We start from the raw sequence: 27518 nt of genomic DNA, 5'->3' as shown, positions 1-27518 counted from the left end.
GGCCTTATCTGGAAGGAAGTTGGTCTTTGGAAAGTAGGGAAGAAGCAACCATAGTGCATAAAGAAGACGACTTATCCCTGACCCTGCCTTCAAATGCAGGGCAAAGTGATGGCACAGGGGCAACGATTCTGGCCTCTCCATAAATATCTGGCCTTCCTTTTGGTTCTTGGCATTTGCTCCTCCTGTTAGTCACTTTGAGAGGTTCTCCTACCTGTGTGCTGTCCACAGTCCTGGGAACCCCCTTGGTGGGAAACATTTCCTAGGCTTGGGTCACATGAAGGTCAAACAACCTTTAGGTTTAATATGTGGGGAGGAGACTAGGGTAAAATGCCAGGCATGTACAATAAAGGACATATGGAGATCCAACCAGAGGTTCCCTGGACTAGCCAGACATTACTACAAAACTTCAAATCGTGACATAATCAAGAATGTCCCAATTTTATAAGTCTTGTTTTATTTAAAGCCCACAAGTTTAAATGTTTGGGGAGGAGGAGGAAGCCCGATAAGAAACACTGACCTGGGGCGGGTTGAGAACTGCCTGAGAAAAGATGCTGCAGGATTTGGAGAAGGGAAGAAAACAGGACGATTTCCCCCCCACTTTTTGGGCTAAAACTAAGTCTGAAAATGAGTCAGTCCTTTGCTTCTCCAAATTAGCTGGGGAGAGACTGGGACGGGCCCTGGTGGGCCGGGCCTCTGGAGTTCCCTCGGAATTAAGGAAAAAAGGCAGTCAGGCCGCTCCCGAGGTCCCGGTCACCAGCTTGGGCACATCGACATAGATGCCAGCTTGCTCTGCAGATCAGCTGCAGCTTGTCTTCCAACACCTAAGAACAACCTGTGGTAGGCGCCTGCCTCCTCCTCTTCCTTCTCTAGTGGGCAGAGCAGCAGAAGTCCAAGTTGACAAGCCAAGTCTTGGGTTGTCAGCATGGCCTGTCCCGGAGAAAAGTTGACACTGGCCAGCGTGCCATCTCCCCACCCGTTCCCGTCTTATAGCGACTCCTAGAGAATCACCCCCTCGGAGCAGTTTTCACATTCCAAAGCTGCTGTGCCTCGTCTTTATTCCTCTCATTCCTGCCCCTACCAAAGGAGTCCCTCCTCTTTCCGGACGCAAATGAGCCCCGAGACCTCGCGGAAGGAGAGAGGCTGGGGAGGAAGGGGCGGGGGTAGACAGCTAGGACCAAACCCGGGAGTCCAAATTCCTCCGCGTCGCGCGCTGGCCCCTGCGCTAAGACCGCGCCTCTCCCGCGGGGGCGGGCTCCGGGCACCCCGAACCCGGTGGCCCCTACCTGGTTCCGAAGGGCCCCGGGGCCGGATGGGCTCCGAGGCCCGGACGATGCAGCCGCCGCTGCCTCTCGGCCTCAGCGTCAGCCTTAACCTCAGCCAAGGCGGGAGGAGGCGGCGGCTGCGGAGGTGACGACTCGGCGCCGCGGTCCGGCCAGAGCCCCCGCCCGGGAGGAGCTGGAGCCGGAGCCCCGCGAGCCCGGTGCGCCTGCCTGGCCCAGGGCGGGGCGGCTCCAGGGACCGGGCCAGGGCCGGGCCATGCAGCGCTCGCAGGCGGACGCGGTCGCTTTGCTTCGCGCCAGCAGGCTGCTGGCCGATCTGTCCCTGGCCGAACCAGGCTCGGACGGCTGGTACCGGGGGCGGCCAGGGCAGCGGCCTGCGCCCCCGGAGGAGGCGGCCCCTGCTCGCTCCTGGAGGCTGGACGGTGGCGGCTGCTCGGAGCCTGGAGGCTGCCTAGAGCGCGGTCCGTGGCGGGTCGCCCACGAGAGCCCCGGTGCCCGCCCGGCAGCCCCCTCTCTGGAGCCCAGCGCCAAGGCCGCAAGCAGTTCGCGCGGGGCCAGTCTGGCGGATTCGGAGGGCTACGAGAGCCGATCCTGCAGCGCTCGTACCAGCGGTATCAGTCTCGGCTACGACCAGAGAAACAGCAGCCCGCGCTCCAGCTGCTCCGACCCCCGGGGTCCGGGGCCACTCGAGCCGCTTCACGACGCCGCGAATCCGGGGCTGCTCCGGCTCGGCGCCGCCCCCGGCCGCCCCTCCTGGTGCGGAGGCCTTGGGGCCGGCAGCAGCGCCCGCTCCAGCGTTTCCAGCCTGAGCTCCCGGGGCTCGGCGGGTGCCCAAGCCGACCTACTGCCGCCACCCGCCCCGCCGCCTCCAGGCTCGGCCGGCCTTGCCCTTGCCGGAGGCCGGCTTCAGCTGCCCTTCCAGGTGACCGCGGGGCGGGAGAGTGGCCCCAGCCCCGCGGAGAGAAGGCTTGAGGCATTGACCCTGCAGCTGGAGAGGGAGCTGGACCTGAGAGCGAAGGAGGAGTATTTTGGTGAGTGACCTTTGACCCGAATCGTTTCTGCTAGTAGCGTTTTCGGAGCCATTGGCTGGGAGCCGGGGCAAAGGGCATGGACCTGAGGTGCGCGAAGTGCGTGGTTCCCGGGCTGGGAACTTGATCTGGCTAGAAATAGAAAGACAGGATTGTGAACACTCGCTGTTTCCCGGAGAGTGCTTACCTGAGCCTTAAGTGATGGAGGAGTCCCGAGGAGAGTCAAGTTGGAAATCCGTCGGGACGGCTTCCTGAGAAGGTGGGCTTGAGCTGGGCCTTCAGGGCTGCGCAGGACTCGGGGAGGAGTGGGAGAGGGAACTTGGGCATGGGAAATTACTGGGGAAACGTTGGGAGGCTCAAGCTGGAAAGTTGTGAGGGGAGCTTCAGGGCAGAAATTTGGAAAGGTATTTATTTATTTGCCTTTTACTGAGAAAGACTTGAAAATTGTGTCCCATCAGTTCCTGGTCCCTCCTCCGCCTTTTAGTTCTTAGAACAGCACAAAACCAATCTCCCAAGTGCCCTGGAGCACAGATTTTTTTTTTTTTTCTTTTAATTAAAGCTTTTTATTTTTCAAAGCACACAATTCTTTAACATTAGCCCTTGCAAAACCCAGTGCTCCAATTTCCCCCCCTTCCCCCACGTTCTCCCCAAATGACAAGTAGTGCAATATATGTTAAATATGACAGAATATATGTTAAACCCAATACATGTATACATATCTAGACAATTATCGGGCAGCACAAGGAAAAAAAAGAAGCAAAGTAAAATGCAAGCAAACAACAACAAATGCCATGTTGTGAACCACACTCAGTTCCCACAGTCCCTCTCTCTGGGAGTAGTTGACTCTCTTCATCACTGAACAATTAGAACTGGTTTGAATCATCTCATTGTTGAAGAGAGCCACGTCCATCAGACTTGATCATCATATAATCTTGTTGCCAGAGCACAGAATTTTTATAATAAAGTTTGTAACAGATCAAATTAAAAAGTATCCCTTCTTGTACTTCTCTCCACCTCCTCCCAGCTCCAAAGGAGTGAAAGACAAGAGGGACGGATTGAGGTAAGATTGAAGATTTTAAGTGATTAGCCAAGGAATTTATGTATTTTGCGGTAAGCAGTAGGAAAAGCAATTAGAAGATTTTGAACATGAAAGTGACATGGCCTATACCTTAGGAAGATTACCTGTATGGAAGATGAATTGAAGAGGGCAAAGGCTGGAGTTAGTAAAGATTTTTCGATTAGGAGATCAACATTACAGTACCTCAGAGGAGTGTTAAAGAAGTATCATGATTGTGTGAAAAGAAAGAAAAAAGATGAAAGGGATGTTGACTAGTAGAACTGATAGGAGTTTATGGTTAATTTGGTAAAAAACCACGTGGAACATGAGGCCGCTGAGGTAATGAGTTTGATATACCTGCCCAGGGACTTTGGGTGTACTCAATTAAAAAAAAAAATTAGCTTTTTATTTTCAAAATATATCCTAAGGTAGTTTTCCACATTCACTCTTGCAAAACTTTGTCCCAAATTTTTTTCTCCCTCCCTTAGACAGCAAGTAATCCAATATATGTTACATATGTACAGTTCTTCTATTCATATTTCCACATTTATCATGCTGCATAAGAAAAATCAGATAAAAAAGGAAAAAAATGAGAAAGAAAACAAAAAAGGTGAAAATACTATGCTGTGATCCACATTTAGTCCCCACAGTTATCTCTCTGGGTGCAGATGGCTCCATCATAGGTCTATTGGAATTGGGTTGAATCATCTCGTGGTTGAAAAGAATCACATCCATCAGAATTGATCATCATATAATGTTCTTGTTGCTCTTTACAATGTTTTCTTGGTTAAAAAGTCTCTCCAGGCCTTTCTGAAATCATCCTGTTGGTCATTTTTTACAGAACAATAATATTCCATAGCATCCATATACCATAACTTATTCAGCCATTCTCCAATTGACAGGAATCCAATCAATTTCTAGTTCTTTGCCACTACAAAAAAGGCTGCCACAAACATTTTTACATATGTGGGTCCTTTTTCCTTTTTTATGATCTCTAGTAGAGACACTGCTGGATCAAAGGATATACAGTTTGGTAGACCTTTGGGCATAGTTCCAAATTGTTCTCCATAATGGTTGGATAAGTTCACAACTCTAACAATATATTAATGTCTTAGTTTTCCCACATACTCTTCCAAAATTTATCATTATTTTTTCCCGTCATCTTAGCTAATCTGAAAAGTGCCTAGTGTGTATTCAAATTCTTAACCTTTTCCTTTTCCCAAACCACATATATCTGCACAGCCAGTTAGGACATCGGATAACTAATGTTCCTAGAAAACTTCAAATCCAGTCTTGTCAGTTGTACTAGTTTCACTTCCATTCAGGGAGGTTCCTGTAGAATCAGCTTCCAGGCTATCAGCAAATTTGGGTTTTTATATTTTGGATTTATTTCAAGAGAGTATAAGTGAGCATGGGAAATTCAAATTTCAAATTTCAAAATGGGAAATTCAGTGATTCAGAAGTCTCAGTGCAATTTTCTAAAATTTAAAGTTGCATTGACTTTTGATATAACACACACATACTTATTTTTGGAGGGGTCTTTCTTTTACTGTACAATTTACCTTACATGGTAGATAATGCACATATAATATATAGTAGTATACTAGGCACATCTAAAGTATCAATAGAACTGGACCAAATTATTCCTAATCTTGGGAAGTAAGGAGATTGGTATTTTTTGGAGGTCAAGTAGGTGTTATGCCCTGAATTGCTATGCCCTGAATAAAATTATTATAGTGCCTTCCCCTGCTCCCTCTTTTCCTTGCCATTAAAACTGGGAGAACTGAATCAGGAAAAACCTTGAAGTTCTGTCCACTTTACATTCCATTGTATCATAAAATCCAGGTGCATTATCTTGAGCCTTGTTAGGATAATTCCCCCTTTGAGTATTGCCCCTTGCCTCACTATCTCCAGCCCTTCATCTTCTTATCTTGACCCTTATCCTGTCAAGACTGAATTATGATCCTTTCCTGGAATTATGGCTTGTCTGATCATCTACTGTCCTTGCCCCTCTTATTTGCCTTTGTTTCCCTATAAGATTGTATACTCAGATTATTCTGTTGGCAAACCCTAATTAGCTATAAAGGTTCCCTGCTTCAGTTGCTCAGGGCTGGAATGATTTCTGGACATGAGTCCCATCCTGGCTGGCTAGTTTAAACTCTTCACAGTTAAAAGATTAAAAACCAATCTCTGCTTTGTCTCAGTTTCTCTGGTATTACACAGGGAGGACTCTGTCTGCCTCTGTTGCTTTCTTGCTATTAACTATCCTAGACAGAATTTAGAGTTTGGGATGACACTACAATGACTTCCTATGGATGTCTGTCATTGAGGCTGGATGTCTTTTTGGACTGGCCTAGAGGGAAGATTATGTACCATGGTAAAGAATGGAAGCTCAACAGGCAAAATTTGGCAAAGAAAGCCTAGATGCTGCCAGTGATGTTGCCAGCATGAACTTTGGAGGAGTGCAATGGTTGAGTTCTATTCATCCTTGCATTTCTCCCATTTCCCTACCCAAAGTGCTGCCCCATGGCTCCTAGAATCATAGAATTTCAATTCAATTGAATGTCTATTCTTGGGAGAGAGGCAATTCGCCTGACTTTCTCTAAGAAACAGTAATAATAATAATGACTCCCATTTTTAGAAGCACTAAAGGTTTGTAAAATGCTTTCTTCATAACAGCTCTATGAGGTACAACTATTTTTACTCCCTATTGTATAGATGAAGAAGCTAAGAATCTGAGAAGTTAAATGATCTGTACATGATGCTATAGCTAGTAAATCTCTGAGACAGAATTTGAACTTGGATTGATTATTGATTCCAAGTCCAGTATTTTTCCTCCCTTCCCTCCCTCCCTCCCTTCCCTCCCTCCCTTCCCTCCCTCCCTCCCTCCCTCCCTCCCTTCTTTCCTCCCTTCCTTCCTTCCTTCCTTCCTTCCTTCCTTCCTTCCTTCCTTCCTTCCTTCCTTCCTTCCTTCCTTCCTTCCTTCCTTCCTTCCTTCCTTCCTTCCTTCCTTCCTTCCTTCCTTCCTTCCTTCCTTCCTTCCTTCCTTCCTTCCTTCCTTCCTTCCTTCCTTCCTTCCTTCCTTCCTTCCTTCCTTCCCTCCTCTCTCCTTCTTTCACTCCCTTTCTCCCTCCCTCTCTTCTTCCCTTCTTTACTCTGTAATTTTATTGGTGTAGGGAATTCCCAGTATGGAGACTCATTAATGCAGTTAATGTGGTATAAAGGAAAAAGAATTAGCTTTGGAGTCAGAACACATCAGTTCAAAACCAATTTCTGGAGCTTTACTGTCTTTGTGATCACTGGGATATCACTTAATCCTTCCAAGCCTCAGTTTCCTCATCTATAAAATTAGGTGATTGCATCATATAGCTTATGAGATCCCTTCCAACTCGATCTATGATCTTATGGTCCTATGATGTAATTCTTCTCCAACCTATCATCTTAGAGGGTTACATGGGATGTGATATTGAAATATAGTTACCAACATATTAAAAAAATAAGTTCACAAACCCAAGTTAAGAACTTCTGCTTTAAATATTTTGATCCTCTGAATAAGATGGAGTGCATGCCCTCATGGAATTCCCAGTCAGATTTGGGAGGGAGAGAGAAGGAGAGACACCAACATGAATACCTGTAGTATAGAGTATATTATGAGGAGTTTTGAGGGAGACATTTATGGGGTATTGTTTGAGCTCTTAATGAGGCTGAGGAAGGAGAGGACCAGGGAAAGTTTCTTAGAGGAAGTACATAGAACCTTAAACATTAGCTAGTCTAATCCTTTTATTTTAAACTGAGACCGAGGGAAAGAAATTAACTCTAAAGAGTAATTAGAGGAGAAGTTAGGACTTAGGACCTGAGTCTTAGTCCAGGACCTTTTCCATCATATATCATTCTGGTTTCCTTTCACATAATAGATATTCAGTAGAGGTTTGCTGAGTTAAGCAAAAAACAATAATACATATTAGAAAATGTGCATAGTTGAGGTCTTTGCCAAAATATTTCCTGCTATTATCGGAACTACACTACCTCCTTTTATCCTTAATGGAGGTAGATAGGTACAATTACAGCTAAATTTTGAATATTAACAAAAAACATCAATGTTTTTGTATTTATATAGCACTTTATAGTTTATAAAGTGAGGTAGATAGTGCAAGTATTACAATCCTCATTTTATAGATGAGGATACTGAAGACCATAGAGCCAAAGTGAAGTGGTTATACTCCTAGCAAATATCAAACTAAGGTCTTCTAATTATAATTCTAATGCACTTTTTTCCTTCAACTATATTGTTTCTCCAGAGAATGATCTTGTCCTAGGCCAGGAGGTAGGATGATGAAATTTCTTGGTTCAAATGTAGAAATTCATTGATAAGATTGATGTGCTTCTCTGGATGTGAAGTACATAGAATGTCTGAGATACTCAGGTCTGAGAGTTCTAACTCTTGGTTTCTGTATAGTGATGATCATATATGGCACTGAATCTGTTACACTTGGAAATGATCTATTCATCTTGGAAATGAGGACATGTGCGCAGGGAGGGGAGGACATAAAGCAAGACTCTAGGGTTGGGAGGTTAAGTGTTCTGTCATGAATTACTAAATATTCTGTTTCTTTTCCTCCTTCAGGAGTTTGTATAAAGTGCAGGACAGGCATCTATGGTGCAAGTCAAGCCTGCCAGGCAATGGGGAGCCTTTACCATACCAACTGCTTCACTTGCTACTCTTGCGGTAGGTGCACTTAGCTCAGACACCAGCCCACGTCCATCAGACTGGATAGATATGCACTTGTGAATGTTCACATATCTGATTTGTTAATTTGTAGGATACCATATAAAGGTTATATAGACATGTAACCAGGGAACACATACATAAGAGACATGGATTTACTAGTGACAGCTTTGGAGAACATTATAGCAGAAGTGAGCAGGGAACTTCTGATTGGTCTCCAATGACTGGGGATCCATTAAAGAGGATTGGTGACAGCACTGGTAAGATAGATTCTAGTGGAGGAAACTCCCTAGCTGTGGTATAGAAGAGCTGTAGAAATAACTCCACTGTTATCTTTTGCACTCCTCTTTCTATGTATGTGCTTTCCTTCCTTTGGACCTCTATCTAGCAATTTGTTAGAGAGGAAAGAGGATTTTATCCCACTCCTCTTATACTTACTCATTGGTGGCTTTCTGGAAGTCCAAGGGAATGAGAAGAGAGGACTCGAGGAAGGATGGATAGGATCATTATACCTCTCACAGAACATGGAAAGACTGCTAAGGAGAGGTCCTTCACAAGAGTCCATCCTCCCTAATGTGCAGTCATCTGTGAAACAAGGATCTCCTGTTACCCTGCTACTAGTGAGGGCTAATTCAAGAGGGAGTGGGCTTTGTTGGCCATGCCACTTACAGCAGTGTTAGAGTTGAGGTTTTTTCTGGGAATCTGAGGGGCTTGATGTCGAACCTGAGGATGAGTATTGGGGGTCATGAATGAGTTGTTATATTATTTGCTTTAAAAAATTTGTATTGTTATATTTTATTTTTATATCACTCACATTTCCCTTTATAATTGTTCAGCAAAATTAACCAATCTGTCAAAGGAACTTGAACTTCTCAGTAGTATTCCATGATACTTCCCATCCCTCTCAAAGCAGATAGGAGAGGCCCCTTCACATATGTTTTCTTTGGGTCTAAGCTTGGAAACTATAATTTCATAGTATTTGATTTTAGTTATTTTGATGATCATTCCATTCATTTTGTTGTAGTCACTATGGATATTGTTTTCCTGGTTCTGTTTACTTCTCTTTGCATTATTTCTTATATCTTTCCATGTTTTGCTACATTCATATTCATTCTTACAGAATATTGATATTCCATTATATTAATATACCTCAACATTTTTGTCATTCCCCAATGTATGTAATTTGCTTTTAATGTAAATTTAATTTTCCTAGGAACTAATTTAACACTGTAAAAAAAAGCCTATCCTATGTACTTCCAAGTTTGTGGGTTAAAAGATGTTGTTCCTGAGGGTGTATCTTATTTCAGTCAGGGCCAGCTTTCAGAGAGATTGAGAGCTCTCCCCCTTTCTCCACTTTATTATTCTCCATCCTGTCACTGCTCTTAGGATCCATTGGTCTGTGATTTATGACTGTCCTCATCACATTGCCTACGTTGGCAAACCAAACTTGGGGAGCCTAGTACCCATGTAGAGGGTGCATTTATGGGATTGGCTTATGTTGGGTAAATCATCTTCCAGCTCTCTCTAGAGATAAAAGCTTAGTCAGGAGCTTATATCTCTCAATAAATAATGAAAAAATAAATCAAAGTTTGGTGTTTTAGCCATTGGGGGTCCTGTGTGGGGATAACTAAGAGTGAATGGTAATTATTTCTATGGCTTGAGGGGAAGGATTATGGTGAATGTGTGAATAAGCCCTGCTGCCTTGCATCTCTCCTAGAGCTATTGTGACATTTGCTCATTCATCAAATATTTCTTATTTTTCTCTTCCTCTCCAAATAGTTTATTTGTAATTAAAAAACAAACAAACCAAAACCAACATTATTATATCCCAAAAGTGCATGGTTAAGCAAAATCTATCAAGGCATTTGGTCTGTTTAATAATATATGATTCATTCTGTATCTATTGTCCATAATTCCTTTTCTGAGAAAAGCTTGAAATGCTTTCTTGATAGTCCTTTGCAGTCATGCCTGGCTACTGCATTGATTAGAATTCTGATGTCTTTCTTGTGTTGTTTTTTTTATATTTTTCAAATGGAGTCATTGTATTAATTATTGTCTTGACTCTCCTTCATTCTGCTTCCATACATACAAGTCTCTTGAGTTCATCTGAATTTATCTTTTTTGTTATTACTTATGTCACAGTGCTATTCCATTACAGGCATATGACACAACTTTCAAATAAACACTTTTTAAGCTCCAACTGGATGTAAGGTGTTGGGAGACACGCAAAATTAAATTAAGACAACTCCTGTTCTGATAATCTTGTATCTAATAGGAGGATGACACACATACAATATAATGTTGTATATTATAACTGTACTAGAGGATTGAAAAACAAAGTGTTTCCTAAAATTGAAGGGGGAACATTGTTATCAGCTAGAAGAAACCATTTATCTGGAGTGTGGAGTTTATATATGATAATAACATGAGATAATACTGTGGTAGTATGGTGTCAGATTGTGGAAAACCTTGAATGCCAGTCAAAGGGAATTAAAACTATAGAGTTGGCAAGTAAATAGCCACTGAAAGTTTTTGAAATTTTTTTTTTTTAATTCTGAGGCTGGGGTTAAGTGACTTGCCCAGGGTCACACAGCTAGGAAGTGTTAAGTGTCTGAGACCAGATTTGAACTTGGGGTCCTCCTGAATTCAAGGCTTGTGCTCTATCCACTGAGCCACCTAGCTGCCCCCACTGAAAGTTTTTGAATAGAGGAATGATATGAAAATATCTACGTAGGAAGTAATAGGAGGATTGAGTTAGAGGTATCGAATGTAGGGATAGTATTCAGAAGCATTGCAGAGCAAAGCCAGAAATCTGTTAGTTTCTCATCTTTGCTGAAGGGATAGCTCAGGCAAATGTCTAGGTAATTAAAGTTTCTCAGTGGTTTCAAATGGAACAAAAGTCAAAGATGATTCAGCAGGATAGGAATTTTGGAAGGAGATAAGGGTGTTTAGCTCTTCTTGCTCATGAACTTTGGGGAAGGAATAGAGGTTATTGTGGTCTTTGCTATAACCTTGTCTGTTTGCTATAACCTGCTTCCTGTCTCCTTCATAGGGAGAAGACTCCGGGGAAAGGCCTTTTACAATGTGGCTGGGAAAGTCTACTGTGAGGAGGACTTCCTGGTGAGTTAGGCCTTTGGTTATCTGCCCTCTGTGAGGCTGATGGCAGTGGGAATGCTGATGCAAGTAGAAATGGGGGAGGATGAGTCCTAGCTGGGCTGGCTTTTTCCCCCTTCATTTGAGATTAGACAGAATAATGATTTTCCCTCCAGACAAAAAAGGGGCATGTAAGATAGCCTGCTTCCTTTCCTACTGTCACGACTAGAGCCTGGTCATCCCTTGGAGGGGTTATATTGGGAGGATGGGAGGGGATCCATCCTTGGCCATGCTTGGTAACACGACTGGTTATAGGTTCTGTGTCCTCACTCTCAGTACTCAGGGTTTCAGCAAACGGCCGACAAGTGCTTTGTGTGCGGACACCTCATCATGGAGATGGTAAGAAAATCCAGCTTATCTTTGCTTAAGACCCTGGATCCCCTCCTTCAGGGCCTTCCAGAACTTCTCTCAGAAGTTTCTTGTTGTGTTTGTTGTGTGACTTCCAGAGGCTCCACTGAAGCCTGTTCCCGGGCAGGGGTATGGGCACCTCCTGAAAGGTGCAGGTCCTTCTGATGTAACTTTGGGTGTCTCTGTGTTTCTGAATGTATGTCTGTTTCTTGCCTTCCACCTCCCTCTCTGTGTTGTCTCTTTCTCTGTCTCTTCTGCCTCCAGATTCTTCAGGCCCTTGGGAAGTCCTACCACCCCGGCTGTTTCCGATGTGTTGTGTGTAATGAGTGCTTGGATGGCGTCCCTTTCACCGTGGATGTCGAGAACAATATTTACTGTGTCAAAGATTATCACACGTGAGTGATTTAAAGGCTGTGGGGCCCAGAGCCTCGTGTGATACTGTGGCATGTGTGAACCTGTGTGGCCTAAAGCAGTTGTGTGTGATCCTGGTCCCAAGGCGTGCTGCCCTGTTACGTGTCCTAGGCTCATAGGAAAGAACATTAGCAGTCATCTGATCCAACCCCTGATCCAAACCCCCTCATTTTACAGATGAAGACGGCTAAGAGGCAGGTGGCTCACCTAAGGTCACCCTAGAAGTAAGTGGCTGAGCTCAGATTTTTGTCCCCACTCTGATTCAGAACCCAGTGCTCTAGCCCCTGCCCGAGGCCTTTCCCCACTGTGAGACTGTGATGTGGCCTTGTGCTGGCCTGTGTGTCAGCCTCATTCTCCTGCCTCTTTGTGGTCTGTTTGTCCCCACTGGCTTCCCTGTCACCATCTCTGATTCTGTGACTATTTCTCAGACTGGAGTGTTAAAGGTTTTACCTTCTTGTCCTAGATAGGACCATAATAACAATATCATTTAGAACTCATCCTTAAAGCGTCTTACAGTTTACAAAACACTTTTATTGCAATAGACTTTTATAATGGTTTCTGTGTTTCACATCATTTAATGATGCTGACACTGAGGCTCAGGTGGTCCCAATGATGTGCCCAGCTAGGGTCACCTACCTGGTAAGGACTTGCTGATTCTTTCCTGAGTCTGAGGTTGTTGTAATGCCTTATGCTGTGGATGGCCATTGGATATCTTTCCTTTCTTGTGCTGAGGCCTGAGCTTGTTTCTTTTTTGTCTCCTCAGGGGTTGTTTCCTTAGATGAATTACTCTTGTGTCCAGGACTGAGGCAGGCCATGTAGAACATATCTCCTTAGAATGAGGAGAGACTGATCTTTGTCTTAGACCATGGATCACAGATCAGATGCAGATTCATACAGAGAGGTCCTCTGGGAATCCTAAGCCACGGAGTCAGGATCCTTGGGGTGGGAGGGTTCTTACTGTTTTCTAATCAAACTGATAACTGGGCTGGAACCCCTATACAATGCCCAATTCAAGTTATTAAGTATTTTAACAAGCATTTACTATGTATAAGGCACCACGATAGGTGGTATGGAGGACTCATTAAGATGAAAATGAAAGACAGCCTCTTTTCTCAAGAAGTTTACATTCTGCCGGGAGGTGTAGCATTTAAACTGATAAATAAATACAAAATAATTGGAGACTAATGGCCATTCAGCCTCTCTCTGCTGGATTGTCTCCAGTGATAGGGAACTGCTCAACTTATCAGGGCAGTCCATTTGACTTTTAGATAACCCTAATAATTATTATAACTTTTTCCTCACAAAGAAAACAGATTCTCTTTAATGTGTGTATCCACTGCTTCTATTTCTGAGACCTGAGGCCAAGCAGAACAATCTAATTCTCATTCATAGATGGCCTTTCAGATGTTTGAAGGTAACCATTGTCCCTCCCAAGTCTACTCTTCTGCAGGGTGAATATCTCTAGGTTCTTTCTTAGATGTTTTATAGCAAGGTTTTCTTTTGTCCTCGTGTCCCCCTAAGCATCCATGATAGTTACCAGTATCTGTAGCTAGAGCCTGCTGGCCTTGGAGTGGTGAACTTTTGCCCTTGTATGATTTGGGGCAAGCCACTGAATCTTAATTTCTCCATCTTATAGATGGAGACTATAAATCTGTAGTGTCTCACAGGACCAGATTCTACTCTCATATGGCATAACTTTTCTCACGATCCTGGTTGCTCTCTTAGAAACATACTCCAAATTGTCAGTCCTTTCTAAATATATTCCCCAGAACTGAAGAGAATACTGTCTGGCCTACTCAGGATAGGGTATGGTAGTAGCATCCCCTCTCTTACTCTGGACACTAGTATTTCTTTTCTGTGTCATTAGCAGTAATTTTCCTGTTTGATAGCACCTCTTTTACATTATTTTAAGGTCTTGCATTTAAACATTGTATTATTGTTTTATTTAGCACATATTTTTTTCTTGTCTCTTGCAATATGTAATAAGTGATTAGTTAATTTACTGACAGTTATTTCCATGGTGATGGGACTTCTCTCCAGCTTCTGTATGCTTTTGTATGTTTATTAGTATGATGGGGATTGCCTTTCTTTTCTTCACCTATCCTTTATATATGTGTATTTGTTAGGTGGAGCTCCTTTTCCATATATTCTGTATAAGTCAAGATTTAGAAATAAGAAAAGTAGTATACAAGTAGAAGTTAAAGACTGAAATGAAAAACCTGGCAAGGGACTAGGATTGAACCAAGGAACCAAACAGTGAATGAAAGGGCTCAGGTATTTGGTGGTGGTGTTGGTGGTGAGTGTGGCAGGGAGCGTGAGTAAGTGATGGGAAGAAAAATCAGGGAGATTGACTATATAACTATGCATGCTATTGATGAAGGATGCCATGGGAAGAAGGAGCCGGGCTGGTGGCTCCATTTGAGGTACTCAACTCTAGGAAGATACCTTTGAGTTGCTGACATATGGTTTCTTTCTTTCTTTTTTTCTTTTTTTTCTGAGGCTGAGATAAGGTGACTTGGCCAGGGTCACACAGCTAGGAAGTGTTAAGTGTCTGAGACCAGATTTGAACTCACGTCCTACTGAATTCAGGGCTGGTGCTCTACCCACTGCGCCCCCTAGCTGCCCCCTGGCATATGGTTTCTTAGCTTCTGACTCCCATTCCTATAGCTTTCTCTTCTTTTTTTCCCCTTCAGGGTTTTTGCACCTAAATGTGCCTCATGTAACCGACCCATCCTTCCTGCAAAGGTAGGTATATATGATAGCCTTGTGAATCATAGGTACTTTGATTCCACTGGGTTCACTTAGGCCAGGATCTCTGCCAGTCAGTGACTGGGGATGGGTAGTGATATATAGGGTTAGGGATCTATCTAAAATATTTTCTTTCTTTCTTTCTTTCTTTTTTTTAATTTAATTTTTATTTTATTTTATAATTATAACTTTTTTTTTTTTGACAGTACATATGCATGGGTAATTTTTTACAACATTATCCCTTGCACTTACTTCTATTCAGATTTTTTCCCTTCCTCCCCCAACCCCCTCCCCCAGATGGCAAGCAGTCTTATACATGTTAAATATATTACAGTATATTCTAGATACAATATATGTGTGTAGAACCGAATTTCTTGTTGCACAGGAAGAATTGGATTCAGAAGGTAAAAATAACAGTTTACACTCATTTCCCAGTATACTTTCTCTCCATGTACATATATGTTGTTCTTCATTTGTTTTCAAAGAAGACTAATGATATACCCAAGTGCATGTACTCAGTTTAGCTGTATAAGTACATATTGTTCATCCTTAGTTTTTGAAGGGGATCGGTGATATCACCGTGATACTTCATCTTGCTCATGAATTGGTTTTAAATGAAACAGAGTTGCCCAAAGTCATCAGTCTCACTCTTTCTGAATCATTAAGCCTAATGGTAGGACAAAAGTCAAGACAAGTGGCCCAGAGTGCCATGGATATGGCATCTTCGATGATTGGCCAAGTCCTAAGCACTTCCTAACACTTGCATGGCTGCTGGAACAAATTGTTGTCCTCCTCCCATTCCTTCAGGGAAAGTATTGTCATGCTTGAGGTGGACATGCCCCTAACTTAGTGAGAGGTTTGAGATCTGTCAGTTATCCTCAGCATGGTTTAGCTCATCTGCGGTGGGAGGGCTTGCTGAACCTTTTTCAGAGCTGTTTATCCCTTTTGTGCCTACCTGTCTCTGCAGAACTACTGAAGAAGCACATATGGATTTCTCTGTGTAAGCGTGCACGCATGTTTATGACCTTGTATCTTTTTCATCAGGGCTGTGAAGAGACTATAAGGGTGGTGTCCATGGATAGAGATTATCATGTGGAATGCTATCATTGTGAGGTGTGTTCAGGGGATTTGGTGGGGTTTTGGGGAGGGACCTTATCATTTACTATCAGTTCCCATTCTTAATGTGTCTCAGGAGAGTAGATTCAAGAACAAAATGGAGACTAAGCTTAGAGTGGGAAGTGGTCTCAGTATAGGGATGTAGATGGACCTTTGGGGGTTCCCAGTGAATCCCTCACTTACATTCATAATGCCAACCCTTTTGTGGCATACTGGGCTGGCTGTGAAGGAGGCTGATGGTTATGGGTGCTGATTGTATTGTACTGGTATATTTCATTCCACAGGATTGTGGGCTCCGTCTGAATGATCAAGAAGGCCGCCGCTGCTATCCCCTGGAAGGCCACCTGCTGTGTCGAAGCTGCCACATGGGACGCCTGTCCACCCCAGCCCTGACCAACTATACTATGCATATGACGGAGCTCTGAAGCACTCCCTGATGGATCAGAGCTCAGGCTCAGGACTAGGGGAGTTTTTTCAGTTCCTTAACCAGGTGCTTCATTGGGCAAAGTGAGGTGAGGGTCTCTTCCCTGCCTGCCATTCAGGAGGGTTTCTGGACTTAGAGGAGGGCCTTTGCACTGGTCCCTTCAGACATATATGGCCCTCTTCTCTTCAGGCTTTTACATTCTGACAGATAGCTGTGGAATGGAACCATTTTTCTACAAGTTTCTTCATGCTGGGGCTGGGCTGGGCCCTATACCCCCTTGCCATGAATTAATTTATGCCACTTTTTCCTTTTGATTCTAGAGTGGCAGCCTTGGAGCCCTATCTCCACAGTTCCCTGAATCAGCAAGCTCTGGGCCCTAAGCACATGGGATTGCTGAAAATGGGGATGACCTGGGTCCTGTGGAGCCCCAGTCAGTGTACCTCTTGTTATCTAGGATGTGCTCTACAGTCCCTGCAGGGATTTTGAGCGCTCAGCTTATCTCTGTTTTCAAGTTTGAGTGGTCCCTTCGCCTTCCTTCCCAAACAAACATTCTATTCTCAGGGTTCCCAGAACCAATCTGGTTTGGTAGAAGATTATTGAAAGTGGAGGTCAGACAGATTGGATGGAAAGGATGCCTGCATTCTGAAAGAGAGCAGATTGGAAATTAGACATATCCTATTCTTAGTATAAACCACTCCTGAAGCCATCTCCTTTGGGATGGCCAGTGAGTGGACCATGTTGATTGCTACCCAGTGGTGGTTCTGGATTGCTGTGCTTTTCCTGGGTGTGCTGGCAGAACAAAAATGCAGCTGTTATTTGCCTATGTCCTTTTCCTGGGTTTCCTATTAACTACCACATACTATTCAATTTAGATAGTATAGGAGGTTAGTAAAGGGAGAGGAGAAGCTCAGGCATCAGGTGGGAATCTTAGAGACTAGTTAGATCCTTCCTGGACTTTATGCTAATGAGTGTGGGAAGTGTCAAGTACATGTTTTTAGGAGGTGATAAGAGATGTGGTCCGGTGGTTCATTCCTCCTTTGCTACAAGCTGGGAGTTCCTCCCTTATTACTCTGCTTTGTCAACATCCCTTGTCACCTTTCCTCAACAATTTTTTTGGTTCCGACCTGAAGTACCTGAAGTCCAAAGTGCCTGGCTGTGACAATGTCAGTGGCTAAGGTTGTGTGTGTGAGTGACAGTGTGTGCTGATGCATGTATATGATTATGCCAGTGATTGTGATTGTATGTGTGTATGAATTAGGAACTGAAGGGCACAGCTTTCTGAAGGGAATTTAGCCATCAGGACTCCTTGAGAAGAAGGATTTTGAGGGAAGTAAAGGAGTGGGACATGCATAACCCTATTTCCTTGTAATGCAATTGAAATGTTTTTATAACTTCATTGTATAGCTGATGCCAAGGCAAAGGCCATAATTTGACTTAAATTAAGTTTTTTCTTTTGAGAATATTTTCATTTTCTTTAAAAGAATATAGTTAGTTTTCTTCCAAGAACTTGGACCAAGATTGTTTCTGAAACCTTTTAGGAAATCCTTTACAGTCCCACTTTGTATATTATGGAGCTGGTTTGTGCAGGGCACACAATCCAGTTGAACTATTTTTATATGAATTCTTTTGTCACTTCCAAATGTGCTTTTGCTCCTCTGAGGCTTCAGAACTCAGAGGAATGGGGGGAGGAAGGAGTGGGGTGCTTTTATTTCTGTGTCCACTTCTTCGGCCTTAAGGAAATGGAACTTTTGTGGAAAAACAGATTTATTTATTTATCTAAAAGATTTGCTCATCCTTTTTTAAGTTATCACTGGGATTTTGTTCTGTCTAATAAACATGTTTTATAGCTGCTTCTTGTGGTATTAGGGGTGGGAGATGCTGTGTGATGGGATTTAACCCTTCTAGACTGAGACTTCAACTTGTTCAGTGACCTCAGGGTTCATGAAGGACTTTGTATTCTTTGTAAACCTTCTCTTTTACCTAAAATATACTGTTTAATATAGGGACTTCAGATCATTTGGCCCCAGAGGCCAATCTTTATAATGCTTTATATGCTGGTCAATCTTCAGGACAAATGTTGGATTTGGCTCTGTTTCCCTCCATTGAGAGAGAGAGGGCAAGGATGGAAGAATTATTTTTGGCTTAGTAACTTTGGTAGCATGCCCTGGAAATCAGGAGGCCTCTTACAGAAACCTCAAGAGTTGTCAGAGGCCAGAAGAAAACAGGATCTCTATGTGGTCTGCTTCTAGTCACTCAGATCATTTTATATATAGCTCACTTTTCACCCCATTTGTGGTTTCCCTGATTTGCTGGGTTCAATACATTATATTTTGGAAGTAAGTATACCTAAGTCAGCTTAAGTCTCTATATCAGCTAGTGATTCAAGCTAATACAGTAGCCTAAATGTATATGTTTTGAAAGTAAAATACTTTCTTGGAATGAAAACAATTGCTAGTGGGATAGAGGAAACATTGCTCATCTGAGTTTTGAGTTTCCTTTACCATGCAGCATCCATCTTTTTTTAGATTGCTTGCATTTGATAATCTTATTAAAACCAAACTCAGTTTATCAACTCCTTCAAATTATTTTTCATAGTCAGTAAAAAGGGTTCTCATTGGTTCCTTCCTGAAATCCTTTTTCCAGATGACTTTCCCCCTTTCCCACAAATCTCTTTGCCATTAGAATTCAGGTCTCCTAATGGAATTCCTCTTACATTTAGACAGCAAGTTTTTTTAGGAAAAGTGAAATCCTGGGAGCTTTTCCTAGAGAATAATTACTTCCAACTCTTAGAGCATTCTGGGAGATGTAGTCAAAACACATCTCCATGCCCCAATTACATATGTGACATGGATTGTGTTCATCTGAGGAGTAACCTATGTAACAATTTGGATACTGGAATAGCAGCTAACATCAACTCTTGTGCTGCTTTATTTACTTGGTCCTTCTCTAGACATATTACTTTATTAATTGCCCATACAGTACGTGATATCAAAATTTCCTACTAAGTGTTGCTAAATTCATGCCACAATGAAGTGATTTCAAGAAAATCTCTTTCGGTACATATGCAAAAAATTTTCCTCACTACAAACTCCTACATTTCTGATGATTTAGGCAGTTAAAAGCCCTTACTGATGGAGTTTACAATTTAGAAAAAAGTAAATTATTGTTCAGAATTATTTTTTGAAAATAGAAATATTCAAGACTAACACTCACTTAGGATTTCTCATTTCAGCCTGTACTCCTCTTCAACACCTTCTCCCTACACCCTTCCTCCCCCCCCTCCCCCAAGTGAGAACACAATCAGCATTTAAAGTGGCCATACAGATTACTGGAGAGAGAAGAAAGTAGAAAAGTGATAGATCATATACTCTCTCTGGAACATCTGTTGAATTAATTTTCAAAACTCATAAAAAAGAATAAAAGGAGAGAGAGAGAGAGAGAGAGAGAGAGAGAGAGTGTGTGTGTGTGTGTGTGTGTGTGTGTGTGTGTGTGTGTCCAACCCTGGGTTAGTCTCATTTCAAGAGATTGTAGGGAAAATATGGGTCTAAGAAGCCAACAATAAAAGCTTGCTGCTGCCCGGCCCCAAGACAGGCAGGGAGCCTCAGTTAGACTCCTCGGGTCTTTCCTGTTGCTTGAGATGGTGAACAAGAAGGGCAAAAGAATAGGAAATAGGAACCTTGGGAATCTGGATGCCTATACACAGATCTTGCCGCTTCTTAGTGCCTTAATGATCGGTTTCTCCTAGAAGAATTTCTAAGGTGCCCTTTTGCTTCTCAAAGCAGTGAAGCATTATTGTTGTAACATCCATTCTACCTAATTTATGATTGAAATTTATAAACACAATTTTAGGTGTTTACAAGCATGTCCTTAGGGTGAGTCTCAAGATGGATCTCAAAATCAGAAATGAATCTTGGATTGAGTGATTTCTCTCCCCCCCCCCCCCCCCCAAGGATATACCAAGCATAGCCACAGTTAACAAGATACCTCTTGTGGACACCAAATTTTCATTTTGCTTGCTGATGTCTGGTATTGAATTGAAGTCTGTGGTCCCAGCCAACTCTGATTTAGGCTTAGAAATTTCTGATCAGTCCCATTTTGTCCTGTGTCCCCCAAACCCATTGTGAAACCTGCCAAAAAATTTCCTTCATAATTGAACGACCAACTTTCAGGTACTGTATGAAGGCTAAGGCTATTAAGCCCATTTCACTCCCAAGATGCTCTTGTTTGCTTACAAATGAAGTGGTGGAATAAGAACAAAAGCTAAACTAAAAAAGCAAGATTATTGCCCTCTACCTCACTGGTCCACAACCAAATATATGTGAACAATAAAAACTACTTGGCTTTTGAGTTGTATGTCTGACTATAGAAACTATTCCCCATGTTCCCTATTTCCACATAATGATAAATCAAGAAATTATAAGCATTTTGCTTTGAACAGGAAGAGAGTTCTTGCAGATGTTCAGATATATGAATTTTATCACCATTGAATAATGGTGAATAACTCTTCTAGACTTGTGATCTCTTTTCTAATCTTTGATTTATTACCTCTTTTTGTCAAGGGGGATTATAATATAACATGATAATTTTATTTTTGTTGTCCTTAATCTTTACCTGCATGCTTTCGCATCATGGATCCCTTCTCTGGTGCCTAGATTTTCTTAGATTAATATGCTTAATAGTTTATGCTTTTCCGTTCTCTTCCTTTTAGCCACGATCTTTCTTTTAATTTCTTTTTAAAAAGATCTCTTTCAGATTCCATATCCCAGGCATGAGTCCCATCCTACTCTCAGATAACCCAACCATCTCAGATAACATCTATTTTAAAAATCAATTTTATTTATTTTCAGGTCTGTATTCTCCTTCCTACCCTTCCTCCTCAGTTATGAAAGCAGCAAAAGCAAATCCTGTAATAAACATAATTCCTGCATTGGCCATATAAAGAAAAAATTTCCTTCTGCTTCAAATAACATCTTAACCTGCTTTCTACTTCCTAAATTTTGAAATTCTTGCAGCAGTGACCCAGATCAGAGACACAACAAACAGTGGCCTTAGTTACAGTACTAGCTTTAGCAATCAGGTAATATTTACCAAAATACATAAAATGCAATAAAATATAGATAATGTTAATATATGTTTTTTTAAGTCAATATGTGATCCACAGGGGTCCTTAAGTATGATTTAATGACCTCTTGTATTTGAGTTTGATACCACTGATGTAAGATAATGCCTCTGTTCCCTAGACTTTCAGTTTTTAACCTCATGACTTGGCATATTCTCCTAGAATCTTTCTGGTTCTATTACTTGTGCCCATGTGAATAAACAGAAGGTAGTGTTCATTTGCTTTGACAGCCTTTGAAATGTTCTGAGTTAGACCCTAATGAGAACAATTAGGTTCAAATGTGAGTGGATAAAGTGCCAGGCGTGGAGTTTGGGAGCTTCCTGATGAGTTCAAATCTGGCTTCAGCACTTAACTAGTTGTGTGACTCTGGACAAGTCTCTTAACTCTGCCTCAGTTTTCTCAACTGTAAAATGAGCTGGAGAAGGAAATGGCAAACTGCTGGTATTTTTGCTAAGAAGACCCCAAACAAGGTCACAAAGAGTGACTAAAACAATTGAAAAACAAGAGTCCTGAAAATAACCCAGGAAGATAACATATTTCTTGTTATCAGTTTATCTGGGAACCGTCTCTATCCCCATTAGTAGCAGTTCAGCTATCGCTTTCCTTCCCCCGTCCTCCCTACCTCTACTATATGATTTCTCATCTAATGGGACCTCTAGATGCATATCATCATCCCTTGGTAGAAAAACATCTGCTTCCTTCTAGGAAGGAGCAGGGTTCAACTCCTTTCTCTTTGAGAAGAAATTTGTGTTTGTTGCTTAATCCTCACAAACATTTATTAATACTCCAAATGTGCAGTGGTCCTTTTTCCCCTGTCACATGTTTTTTTACTCTTGAGCTTCCTGAAATAGTTCAGGATTCTTCTGTACTATTTCAGATTCTTCTTTGTTTTCACATGGAAGCCTTTTAAAGACTATTCTAGACTAGAGCTGTTGCAGTGATATTGGGACAGAATTACATATAATTGGAAAATATTTAACAAAATAAAAATTGAATACAACATAGATTATATGATGGTTTCCTGTGATGTCCTTCATCTCTGAGATCCTGAAATTTCTTGATTCTGAATTCTTTTAAGTGCAGCTACATTCCAGACACTACACTATACATAATGTAAATAGCTCCCTTATTGAGCTGCTCTGGGTCTTCAAATCTGCACTCATTACTATCCTATCATTAGCATTTTCTAACCTTGTTAATACATTGACAGCCATACCCAACTTCCTTTTTGCTCTTATAACCTCTCTTCTACCTCCTCCTGCTTTTTTTGGTTGTTGAGAAAGTTAGGGTTAAGTGACTTGTCCAGGATCACATAGCTAGAAAGCAAATTTGAATTGAGGTCCTCTTGCCTCCAAAACTGGGCTCTATTTACTGTGCCATGTAACTGCTTTGTCTTTACCTGCTTGTCTTATCATTCCCCCCTTCTACTACTCCTCTTCTTACTTGGTCCCCTCCTTCAAATTGGGTCCTTTTTAAGAGCACCAGTTCTGGAATCAGGAAGACTTGAGTTCAAATTCAATTTCAGACTACTTACTTGGTGTGTGACCTGGGCAAGTCACCGAACTTTACCTCATTGACTCCTCCAAACAAAAACAAACCAGTTGAGTCTTTTTCCTTTTCCTACTTCTTGAGTTCTTCTGTTTTAAGTTCTCCTTGAATCTTTCACCTCTAGTCCCCTTTTTCAGTTTTATCATTCAGCTTGAATTATTGTCCTTAAATCCTTTCAAATTTTCTCTCCCTCTAAATGACCCTTACAATTCCAACTTCTTTAGTTCAAGTTCTCACATGTACCCTTTTCACACCAAAAAATGTTCATTAGCAGGTACAACTGTGACATTTCCTTATATTTCTATGTTCTGATTCCCTGGGCTCCGTCTAGAACAGTGATGCAAACTCATATTGAAACAGATGCATATTGACTTAGAAAATCACAAATAAACATAAGTTGTCTTGTATTGCATTTTTGCTTATTTTGTCAAACACTTACTAATTATATTTTAGTGTGGTTCCACCATCATATATTACCTTTACTCTAAAGTAGTCCTTGAGTTCTGCAGGCACTTATACTTTGATTACTGTTCTCTCAGTCTCTTCAACTTTAATAAAAAGTCAGAAAATTTTTTTTCTCCCACCTGTAGTTGGGTATTGAGGAATTTCACATAGCTGCTACTGACTATCCATCATTTACAAATTTAAGTGTAAACTCAGGGTGTTGTATTTTCAAGAAGCATATGACATCTTTTTTTTTTTTTTTTAACTTTTTTTAGACTGGATATTTCCAACCTGTCCCACTTGATAGTATTCATACAGTGCAGTAACTACGTTATGTTTTTAATTTTTCTTAAAATTTTCTTTTTTTTAAAAATATGCTTTACTTAATATTTTATGTACCTTCAAGGAGTAAAGTTCTTTTTTTAAAATTACATTTAATAGGTGCCTTCCCAAACTAGAAAGCTCTCTCCAGCCCTCAAATGTCATCCATATGCAGCTTAACTCTGGACTCATGGATGAGAGTTGTTCATTCAATGTGAAGCTATTTTAGATGATTAACTAATCTGGTTGCTTTGCCTTTATTCTATTTCTTGGGAATTTCTAATGCTGACTAAATTCACTTCACCTTTTATTAATAGAAAAGGCAAAAAGCATGCCCTGAAATATCAAAATAGGTTGGATAGTAAAGCAATAGAAAAAAAAAAGTCTCAGTATCTGTTCCCAAATGAGTAGAATCTTATCTTTGATTCCTATCATAGTAGCTTACAAGAAGAGTTGCTTATGTTTTTAAAATGGTGATGTATGGTTTGGTTCCTCATTTGGTCAAACTGAAGTTTGGCTAACTTCTCTACACACTTGAACCTGCTTTTGTGGCCCTTCCACAGTTCACATGTCTTCTCCTTATTTCCTGGGTCCTCAGGCACACATTGGAACTTCTCAGTCACTAGACTTTACCATTTCAGTGTCAAGAAGCCCATGTTGTGATCCTGGATTCCTGGCAGAGAACCTTTTGACTTCCATCTTCCCAAGAGTTTCTGGTACCCCATGATCCAGTTATCCAGTACTTAGGTGTATCATGGGAATTGAAGTCCTAGGAATTTCAGGCAATCCCAACCTTAAGGATTCATAGGAAATGTAGTCTTCTCATTGTATGTGATTGTGGTGGTATAACGGTGACTAATAGAAACATAAACAATGAGATCTTACATGTCCACTCTCTTTTCTGCCATGTGATGTAGCATTCCTGGAGCCTGTTGAAGAACTGTATGTGGAAGTCTCTAACAACAGTGTTGGAGGATGTGCCTCCAGACAGACTTGGCTCCAGCAGGAAAATTGCTAAGAGCAAATCCACATCTCCATAGGGAGTGTCAGCTTGTGAAACGTGAAGAGACATGGACTTGGTTTGCTGAAGTACCAAAGAACAACAAATTGTCCTCCTGGGGATGTGCCCAGTGAAGGTTGGGTGAAGGGAGGTGCTGAGGGTACAGTGGGGAGGGCAGTGTTCTTCTACCTCTGCTGGATCTTATCAAGCTGACTGATGATGCTAAGGGCTAGAAACCTGGCCAGCAGGGCTAGGGTTACCTTCTCGGCTTATTCTAAGAGTCTGAGCTTGCAAGCATAAAGGAATCTCCGGATCTCAGAGTTTCTAAGAATCACAGAAGCTATTTAGGCCAAACCACACCTGAAGAAGAATCTTCAACACAATATAACATAGTAATTCAGTCTTTGCTTTCCCAAACTCTTGGGAAAATGGAGGTCAAAAGGTTTGCTACTCAAAATCCATAGTCCCAGGCAGAGACAGTGTGGGCCTCTGCTACTGAAACGGTAAGGTCTAGCAACTGAGGCATTCCAAGGGTGCCTGAGGACCCAGGAGTAACGAGGGAAGATGTGAACTGCAGAGGAGCCGCAGAGACTGGCTGGCCATATTAAGCAGGATCCAAATGTTGGGTAGAGAAGTTAGCCAACTATCAGTTTGGCTCATCTCTGGAGGAAAGTCACTACTCCCAGAGTAAGCCCTTGTGGATTGCTCTGTGCCAGGAAATTTTTCCTTGCAGGCAACCTAAATTTGTCTCTGGGACTTCCACCCATTGTTTCTGACTCAGTTCTCTAGGGACAAGTAGAACAAATCGAATCCCTTTTTGACACACAAAAGTTATTGCTTACACTGACTTTGTTTAATATGTATCTGTCAAATTGAGTCCTCTATGTATATTTTTGTGCTGCATACATGCTTGAAAATAGCCATCATGTCCCCACTAAATCTTTTTTACAGATTAAACATTTGCAGCTCCTTTTATTCATGCTCAAATGGCACAATCCCAAAATCCTTCACCTGTTTTCTCTTTTTTGCATTGCTGTTGGGCCCATCTGAAATGTGATATTCAGAAATGGACACAATACTGATGTGGTCTGGTCAGGGGAGAGTCTAATGGTACAATCAACTTTCTAGGGCTGGATTTTATGACTTTTTCTCTGTTTTCTAGTAAATTTGTTTTTTAATATATATTGCTTTGTGAATCATGTTGGGAGAGAAAAATCAAAGCAAAAGGGAAAAACCATGGGAGAGATGAAAAGAAAATCTACAAAAAAGAAGTGAACATAGTATGTGTTGATTTACATTCAGTCTCCTTAGTTATTTTTCTAGATACAGATGGCATTTTCTGTCCAAAGTCTATTGGAATTGCTTTGGATCACTGAACCACTGAGAAAAACCAAGCCTTTCATAATTGATCATTGCACATTCTTCTTGTTACTGTGTATAATGCATTTCTGTGTCAGCTTGTTTCACTCAGCATCAGTTCATGTAAATCATTCCAGGCCTTTTTAAAATCAGCTTGTTCATCATTTTTTATAGAACAATAATATTCCATAACCTTCATTACAAATTGCTCAACCATTCCTCAATTGATGGGCATCCACTCATTTTCCAATTCTTTGCTATTACAAAAAGAGCTTCTATAAACATTTTTGCACATGTGGATCTTTTCCCCTCCTTTATGATTTCCTTGGGAAACAGACCCAGTAATGGCACTGCTGGGTCAAAGAGTATATACAGTTTTATAGTTCTTTGGACATAGTTCCAAAGTACTCTCCAGAACATGACTCTCTTAAGGTGGTTTGTGACTGTTAATTTTCTTTGCTGTGGTATGTCAATGTTGACTCATATAGAACTTACTAAAACTTTTTTTTTTTTTAAGAAAAATGCTATCTTTCCATTTCTCAGATACTGTGACTTTGGGCAAAGCACTTAAACTTTCTGAGTCTCAGTTTCATTATCTGTATGTTTGTTGTTCTGTCATTTCAGTTGTGGCTGATTAGAATGGTTTTCCATTTCCTTCTCTAGCCCATTTTACAGATGAGGGAACTAAGGCAAAGGGGGTTAAATGATTTGTCCAGGGTCATGCAGCTAGGAGGTTGGATTTGAACTTGAGTGTTTCTGACTCCAGGCCAGCATTCCATCCACTGTGGCACCTTGCTGCCCTACCATCTGTATAACATATATGTATATATATGTGTGTGTGTATGATAGGGTTAATAATAACTACCTCTCAGGATTGAAGACATGATGTGATAATACTTGTAAAGTACTTTGTAAACTTTATAGCAGTATATCTATGTGCATATGTATATAAAATATAAATGTTAAAAATATAAAATGTTATTTTTGAACCTATGTAACAATACATTTATTGATATTAAAATTTTAAATTATGGAATTTCACCCAAGATGAATTTGAATTTGTCCTTCAATATATTAGCTTTCCCCCCCAGTTTATATCCTTACTTGCAAATTTAATAAGAATACATATATTTGTTTATTTATTTTTATGGGGGAAGGCATTTGCCCAGGATCACATAGCTAATAAGTGTGATGTCAGATTTGAATTGTAGGCCCTTCTAACTCTATACATTGTACCATCTAGCTGTCTCAAGCTATATATTTATCAAAATCACTAATAAAAATATTAAACATTAGAGGGTCAAAGATAGTTCCTTTGGGCACTCTACTGGAGATCTTCTATGAAAATGGCATTAAAATATTAACCAATATCTTTTGAGCACCAAATTCAATCTCATCTTTCTAATTCTCTCCTTTCCTTTTCTACCTTACTCTAT

General features: G+C 41.4%; 1 protein-coding gene across 2 annotated transcripts; it reads left to right on the top strand.

Moving 5' to 3' along the window:
* The first annotated feature begins 1371 nt into the window (after positions 1-1371).
* WTIP (WT1 interacting protein) lies at positions 1372-24753 on the top strand. 2 transcript variants are annotated; one of them, XR_012486802.1, is made up of 9 exons: positions 1402-2311; positions 7990-8091; positions 11144-11211; positions 11521-11583; positions 11857-11987; positions 14697-14748; positions 15796-15864; positions 16152-16379; positions 24641-24753. XR_012486802.1 is itself a non-coding variant. In XM_074293200.1 (8 exons), the coding sequence occupies exons 1-8, from the start codon at positions 1537-1539 to the stop codon at positions 16290-16292; spliced, it is 1401 nt and encodes a 466-aa protein (XP_074149301.1). In that variant the 5' UTR covers positions 1372-1536; the 3' UTR covers positions 16293-16430. The 2 variants fall into 2 exon arrangements, 1 of the variants encoding a protein (XP_074149301.1); XM_074293200.1 differs by lacking the exon at positions 24641-24753 and having other exon boundaries at positions 1372-2311; positions 16152-16430.
* Positions 24754-27518: the final 2765 nt, after the last annotated feature.

The sequence above is a fragment of the Sminthopsis crassicaudata genome, chromosome 2 (genome assembly GCF_048593235.1).
Source record: "Sminthopsis crassicaudata isolate SCR6 chromosome 2, ASM4859323v1, whole genome shotgun sequence".
Lineage (NCBI taxonomy): Eukaryota > Metazoa > Chordata > Mammalia > Dasyuromorphia > Dasyuridae > Sminthopsis > Sminthopsis crassicaudata.
Note: the sequence above shows the minus strand (reverse complement) of the source record. Positions and strands in the feature narration are given on the sequence as shown.

Coding starts and splice junctions, on each gene's coding strand:
- WTIP (XM_074293200.1), top strand. CDS start 1,537: ATGCAGCGCTCGCAGGCGGACGCGGTCGCTTTGCTTCGCGCCAGCAGG. Junction 2,312..7,989: donor AGCGAAGGAGGAGTATTTTG/GTGAGTGACCTT, acceptor TTCCTCCTTCAG/GAGTTTGTATAAAGTGCAGG. Junction 14,749..15,795: donor GACCCATCCTTCCTGCAAAG/GTAGGTATATAT, acceptor CTTTTTCATCAG/GGCTGTGAAGAGACTATAAG.